The sequence below is a fragment of the Alligator sinensis genome, unplaced genomic scaffold (genome assembly GCF_000455745.1).
Source record: "Alligator sinensis unplaced genomic scaffold, ASM45574v1 scaffold1322_1, whole genome shotgun sequence".
NCBI classification, from domain to species: Eukaryota; Metazoa; Chordata; order Crocodylia; family Alligatoridae; genus Alligator; species Alligator sinensis.
Genome location: NW_005842116.1, coordinates 641,762 through 649,318, shown reverse-complemented (window position 1 = coordinate 649,318; position 7,557 = coordinate 641,762). Strand labels below are relative to the sequence as shown.

Here is a 7,557-nt window from a genome sequence, read left to right as displayed (position 1 = left end):
CCTGCTGAAATCAGCGGATGCTGCGCTCATTCAGCACGCGGCGGTACTGGGCCAGGTTCTGAGTTTCCTGCATTGAACCCGCAGTCTAGAGTGCGTTCCCCCAGCTTGTCTTCTTTAGTCCTTTCTCCCTTGCCTGCGTCTCCATGATGCAAGATGCCGATTGCAGCTGAAATCAATGCAAATAATAGAGGCTGCCCTGCACCTTTCAGGCCCTTTGTGGGTTCTGCAGTCACTACATTGAGCTGCTGTGGTTTTCTTTTACTTGCTATGAGAGCAGTTTCCTGAGCTATTACAAGCATGTTGCTGTGCAGAAGTGCTGAACTCACCTTGCTTCCACTTTCTGTAACAATCAATGAAAGGTTAACAGGGGGTGGGAGGGAATAACTAATGCAGGTCATGTAACAACTGAATTACCCCTCTTAGCAGTCTCCCTGCCTCCCCCTTCCCATCTTGCCTTCTGACACATATAGTGTGTATTGCTTCTAACATCAGCTTCTCGTACATGCATGCATCAGCAGAGTGGCTGCCTTTTCCCCCCGAAGAAACCACAGAGCAGGGAACAAAGCCCTAAATGTACTATGAGAAAAGCAGTTGCTGGGCCTGAACTGTTTTTGATCTTGCCGGTTCACAGAGAACCCCAAAGCTGCTTTTCTGTTTTTTTTGCAAAGAGATCACGCTACCTATGGCTCCGTGACAAGTGATCACCCTGGTATGAACAGTAGCTCAGTCGACAGGCTACTTAATGGCGCGAGCTATTAGTCACCTGCGTAGGAACAGAGATAACCAGTGCAGGTTGAAGTCTTGGTCTGCTGCATCTTAAAGAGCGTATGCCCACATTTCTCCATTTGTTTCCCTGCTTATACCTATTGCAATCTGGCCGATGAAATATGGATGCTAAATAAAACCATGAAGTTATTTTTCCGAGTCCTCAAATTTCTAAATAGTAATAGAGCCGCTTTTTTCAGTATTCTCTCAGTTCTCTGAAGCAAGAGCAAGCTAAGAAATATGTTGAGGGCTTGGTTGATGTCACAGCTTTCTGGTTCACAAACAATGAAGTGCATGGAACTGAACCGTTTTTTAACTTTCAGCTCCCATTTTGGTGGAAAAAGAGTCAGCATTTTGCCAGATGTAAGGAGACGGATGCTTTTCTTTCTAAGTACGCAGAGGGAGCATCTAAAAGAAATAGATCAGCTAATTGAAGAATCGTATGATAGGATCCTGTCTCAAATGGGGGGGGCTTCAGTGCTGGAGAGGCTCCAAGCAGCACTTCACCCAGCCACACACATCTACACTAAGAGGATAAAACCCTTCTTAAATGAAAAGGCTTCAGACCCCACTTTTAATAAGATGAAAAGGAGCCACGGGCTCGTATTTCCATAGTAGGTTGCTAAGAACGTGCCCTTGACCAGCTGCAGCGCATGATGCCCGTTCAGCTTCTGTTTGCGCAGACGAGGATCTACTTGCCTCTGCCACTCCTATATACTAGCTTCAAAGACTGCGCCCCTGTTAGAGGTTTATGGCCTGAGCCGGAGTTCATTAAAATCAATGGGAGCCTTTCCTTGAGCCCTAGAAAAATCAACGCAGGCCTGGCTGGTTTTTTACCAGGACTGGTGGGTGCAGGAAAGGAGAGGAGCAGCTCGCTGATGCTCGCCGTCTTACAGCCTGTTCTCTCTCTCTCTGGCACTCTGGCTGCTAGACTTGCAAATGAGCATTAGGTTAAGTGGTGAGGAGACTGATTCATTACACCAAGGAAACACTATATTACTGCGCATCCCTTATGGGATGCTCTGTCTGTGCCTTAATCTGCTCTATCTAGCCAGCTCACCTTCTTTCCTTTAGCAAAGTCTTAACGACAAAGCCACCCCTCAAATGGAGAGGTCTAATTGCATAGCACATTACTAAGCTCATCACACATACAAAGCTTGGCAAATCCATTAGTGGTTTTCTAATCGGGGAGCAAGTTGAAGGGGGATGAAATGCAGGGTAGACGGAGCATCAAGCAGCAAATTTTTTAATAACTGCTAGCAGATCTAATGTGTTTATGTTCAGTGATGCTTCCCCCCCCAACCCCTGTTAATCCTGAAATATTACTGCCATCTGGAACTGAACATGCAGCAGGGAAAACATGTGTCATAAATTTGCCAGAGATACAACAGGTAGAGCATTTGTCAGTGCTCTGCAAAGCAGGGTCATCTGCGCTCTGCAGCCTGATGGGTTGCAGCAGCCGCTTCCTCCAAGCCCGAGGGTCAGGCCCCGCATGCCCCGCAGCCTCCTTGGGCTGCTTCTGCGGTGCCCCGACTGTGAAACAAATGGCAGCGGGCCACGCGAGAGGAGGGAGTTGTCATTGGCACTTCCCTGTGCCCGGAGGGCTGAGCACGGCAAGATGTATTGCCTGAGAATAAATGTGCACCGGTCAAACCTGTGCCCGGGTTGTCCCTGCGAGACGCTTGGGAGTTGCTGGTTGCCAGCAGTCCTCAACCAGAAGGAAGAATTACAGCCCACTAGCGTTGCACTCCCATGGCAGCTACAGAAACTGGGTGGCGCGGGGCGATATGATCGGGCTCCATAGTTTGCAACCGCTTCTCAAGCTGCGCATTGCAAACTTCCTCGAAGGTGATGCTGTAGGGGAAAAAAAAGCTGCCTGTTTAAAACTGCTTTGTGAAAGGTCACCTTCATGCATGAGAGGCCTACAGTTTAACGCAGGGCATCAACTAACATCCTCGCTGTTTTAAAGAACAAAAAATCCAAAATATTTCCATCCAGTGCCCATGCCCTTCCAAAATGCAGTCACTTCCCTGGGAATCCTCAGTTCCCTGGAGCTGTTGCTCTTCACATAGACACGCCAGCTGATCCAGCAGGTCAGAAATGTAGAAGATTAGGTACAATTCAGAGGCTTCACACGGGTTCACAGAGTTGAGGGCTGGACGGGATCTCATGAGATCATCGGGTCCAGCAGCCCTGCTCTGAAGAGGACAAACATGCTTGGGGAGCCAATCAATGACTCTGGCATGTTTTATTTCAGTGAAAATGGTCTTTTAAAAACATTTTTTAATGTAGTATAAGAGTGGTGAAGTAGCTGCAATGTTCCAGAAATTATGCAAGAAGCAAGAATTCCTCAGGGTGATTTCTCTTACTGGGCCAACTATGGCGTTAGGGTAAAGTTAGATGTTTAACTTTATCCTGACTCCATAGTTAGTCCAATACAAGAGACCACCCTAAGAAATCTTTGGCTCTTGCATTTTTTTTTTTTAATTAACAAACTCCAGTGTTTATTTATCAACTGGCTCATTGTAGGAATAAATCGCTGGCAACCACAGCTCCAAATCAGACAGTTATCATAAAGCTGTGCGTGCATGCGGTCCATAGGCATAAACAAAAGCTGTGTGTGAAAAGACCTGAATGCTAAGTGCTACAGTTTGCTTATTTATGTGGCGGAGTTTAAATTCAGCTTTAAACACTTTCCAAAACTAGCAGCAAATCTCTTGCCATAATAGGCAGCTCTAATTAATGTGCCCAGAGTCCCCGAGATGAAAGTGCATATTTGATTATTTTCTTGTTTTGTTTAGTACTGCAGCTAAAAGCAAAGCATCCTTTCTAGTAGCTGCATACCCGGGAATAAGGGGGGACAGATTTTTAGAGCGAGAGACTGAGACTTCTCTGCTTTATTCTTAGTGGCGTGACCATGGGGCTAGTTGCTGCTTAGCCATCCTGCTCCTCTGCTCCTCAGTCAGTAAAATGAGATTAATGGTCTATTGCAGAAGGCTCTTCTGAGGGTTTGAAAGCCTAGCTTTGAAATCCTTGGATGCAGTATGCTGTACCAATGCAGAGAAATAGCGCTAATGATGATTCTGCTTCTGACCTGCATTAAAGCACTCTTGTACCTGTCAGGGTTTAGAGGATAGCATAGATACACATTTTGCCCAGAGTTTTTCTTTCTTTCTTTCTTTCTTTTTTTTTTTTTTTAAAGAAGAGAAAATGTTCTTCCTGGAGACCTCTCCCAAGAGAAAAGGCCTTTTCATTGGCTTTTCCAAAGGGTTGTCTTAATCTGTTCCAATGTGCTGGGTTTATAATGAGCTGCACAGCTGGTGTCCCAGTAACTAATTGAATAATCCCAAATTGGTGCCTTTTGGGAATGCCCAAGACAGAGCTGCCTTGGTTCTGCTTCAGGAAGAGTCAGCAGAGGAATTTGATAGTCTCTCTGGAGTGATTTTGGTCTGACAAGGGGGACTGCAGCATTGCAGTCCTCTCTCCAGACTGAGATTCAGTACATTTTTGGGCAGTGACCACTTGTGTCTAATGCCAAATATGCCCTGGACGCTTTTGACGGATGAAGTCTTCAGCACTAATGCTTTGCTTGTAGGTGTATTGTATTGGACAATGCTTTGCTTGTCAGTGTATTGTACTGGAGTCCAGGTTACTTTTGTATTGCCTTTGTGGCCACAGGACAATAGCAGCCACTTTTCTGTCCGTGGATACAGTTAACTGTAGAAGTTTTGGGTTGACGGCTTGCTGGGGAGGGAGAGCTGTTGTGACCTTGACTTACTAGCCAGCTTTTGTATTGCTTGTTTTTTTTTTGCTGTTGGGATTCTGTTTAACGTGTGGTGCTTTTTGTCCTTTTGTTCTCTTAGAGATCCGTGCCCAACTCATAGAGCAGCTGAAATGCCTTGACCAGCAATGCGAGCTCCGGGTCCAGTTGCTGCAGGACCTGCAGGATTTCTTCCGCAAGAAGGCAGAGATCGAGACGGATTACTCGAGGAACCTGGAGAAGCTGGCTGAGAGGTTCCTGGCTAAAACGAGGAGCACCAAAGACCAGCAATTCAAGTACGGTGTTCAAGAGCTCCTTCTGGAGGCTGAGGGGTTGCACCCTGGGGTGGGAGGAGAGAGCTGAAATATTGAATGTGGGGGCCAGTGTTTTACTATACATGTTGGGAGAAAGCATTCTTTCTCCCAAGCTGTGGCATCTGCGCTACAAACGTAGACCTTATTTTGCTTCTGAACGATAACCTCTTAATTGGCACAGTACGAATTATCCTGGTGGACTGTCACCCAAGAGGAAGGGAATGAGGGAATAGGTACGATCCAGAGAGAATCATTTAACTGGGGAGAGATGCATGTAGAGTCGGATGGTTTTTGATCAGAGATGATGCTGTGGGTGGTGGTAGGGACTCTTTTCTATATTTGTGTGCCTTTTCCCTGGCTCTTGAGGGAGTGATTTTTCCTAGTCCAGTGATTTATTGGGCCGAAACAATACAGCACAGCTCAAAACAACTTTCAGAAAAATATTTGTTTCTGCAGTACTTGGACAGCCACGATCTGGGGTTTCAAATGGATCCAGTTCTGCAAAGCGTTTGTGGTACCCAGCTATTGACACGATAGGCATAGTTACAAATCTCTTAACTAGCAGATGCTTGTCTTATAATGTTACCTCCATTCATCCAGCGATGCTTTCACATGATCTCGGTCAGTTCGTAAAAATGATGCTTCTGCACAGGTTAGGTTGGGCTCATGTGCAACTCTTTACACACATCTCCCTAGCTTATAATGATACTTTCTGATGGCCTCAGGAGGTTGTCTTTGGCTGTTGCTTTTCCTATCCCTTTCCCCCCCACCCTTTATCCTTACCGTTCTGGCCACTTAAATAAGGTTAAACAGCATGTGTTGCAAATATGTTTGGCATGACAAATCTCTCGTTTTTCTTCCCCTCCCTCCCTCAAGGCATGAATTTATACTTGTTAACTGTGGTTTAGGCCGGGGTATGTATATACTGACTGAGTATGCATGCATACACACATGCATGTGCACGCACAAAGTTTGTTTAATATAGAGAGGCTTAATGTTTGGAGACCAAGATGGGGCTAGATTGCCAGAACAAAGCTCTGACTCTCTTCCCTGGAGCTCTTGCAGCTGATATCCCAACAATGCATGAAGCTTGTCAAGTTTTGTTGTCAGGATAGCAGCTGTGGTGGCAATTCCAGGCAAAAGCAGCCTTGGGATATGAATCATTTCAGCTTTGGACAGATTAGCTTGTCCTCCGCTGATCAGATCCATCTGGACTTGCCTCCACCCAAAATGCAATTTATTTTAATTTCTAGCTGTGTTTTGAATCAGAGCAATATCGTTATCAGGGTGGTTTTCATTTTTTTTTTTCTTATTTTTTATTACTGTGTTTGAGGGAACATGGTGGTGGAGCAGCAGCTTTCCTTTTTTGCTAGAAATCCTTTGCCTCAAAGCCATTAAATAGTCACCCTTTTGACTTCTGTTTTTATACAGCTTTGATGCGATTCACCTTTTGTTCTCTGCCAAACTAGTACTTAATACAAATATTCTCATTAAAGTGTGCACGCTGCACTGCATCACCTGCGAAGCCTGACCCCTAGGCAGAGCTATTAAACCGAGATTGCGGGAGAATTCTTTATAATGCAGTAATTGTGTTGCAAACATTTTTCCCCCCTTGCCCTCCTTTCCAGCAGTAGTGAAGGCCTTTTTAAAAACTAAGCTGTTCACATTGTGCAGGCACCACTAAAACAGGACTGAAGAAATCATCTCTTGAACGCTTGAGTATCTGTGTGGCTTCAATTGGGCCATTTTTGCTATTTTTTCCAGTAAAATTTGAAAAGATAAACTTATGTTAAGGGAAGACATGAAAATGCCAAATGGAAAAACTCTTGCATTGGGGTTTTTTTAGTAACGGATGGTGGGGGGTGCTTTCTTCCTGTTCAGAGGGCTTAGATGGGATCTTGAGTATTGTTGCCGCTAGTATAGTCGTCTCCAAAGACGTGGCACACTATGTGTTAGTTAATCAGGTGTTGGGTAGGACATTGCAATAAATAACTTTTGGGTTTCTGTTCGTGTAACTTCTTTTATAAAATAGAGCTTCATTTTGCACTTCTGCTAGCTTATGAAAAATAAGAACAGCTTTGCCCAGTGGCAGAGGGATTGAGAAGCCCCAGTGAGTTTGGCATGCAGCCATTGTAAGTCAGACAGGCATGAGACATATTCAGTCATGTTTCCGTAGTAGATGCCCATCCTCTTCCAGGTGCAGCTCTAGGCGTTTCCCTGAATGATCAGGAGCCCTATGCCCCGAGACGGCTTTATCACTATGCTCTATAGCCATTGCTAAGACTGGCTGGAGCAATCCTGTCGGCCGTTCCTCAAACGCACCTTTCTCACGCCACCAAAAAAAGGATTTTCAAATTGGAAAGTCCTTTTGCATTTGGAATATGCTCCTTCAATTAGTTTGGAGTCCAGATTTGAGAGTGGTCACGCTCTTAGGGTTATTTTTTTTCTCTCTTTGCCTCTAACAAAGCTAGTCAGGTCCTGGATAGATCTCTGGTCACAGGGGTAGTAATGGCTTTGAAGACATTTATTTTCTGTTGCTCTGTTTGTAACTTGTTTGGTCATTTTAAGTCTTGCAGGTGCTAAAGCAAGTAATGCTTAAAAATGAACAGCTAAGTAAGAAAGCAACCTATTGCTTGGTGGGACAGCGTACCGTGTCACCATACTGAAGGCTAGCAGAAGATTGGAGGGGCTCAAGCATGACTGTAAATCTTGAGCTGG

At 45.1% G+C, this 7,557-nt stretch overlaps 1 protein-coding gene across 10 annotated transcripts in view; it reads left to right on the top strand.

Moving 5' to 3' along the window:
* Positions 1–7,557, top strand: part of SRGAP2 (SLIT-ROBO Rho GTPase activating protein 2) — a 163,915-nt gene that overhangs the window by 63,141 nt on the left and 93,217 nt on the right. For all 10 annotated transcript variants that reach the window (XM_006024744.3, XM_025205513.1, XM_025205514.1 and 7 more), the window contains exon 2: positions 4,629–4,821. In XM_006024744.3, the coding sequence (XP_006024806.1) occupies positions 4,629–4,821 (193 nt within the window). The remainder of the gene's footprint in view (positions 1–4,628; positions 4,822–7,557) is intronic.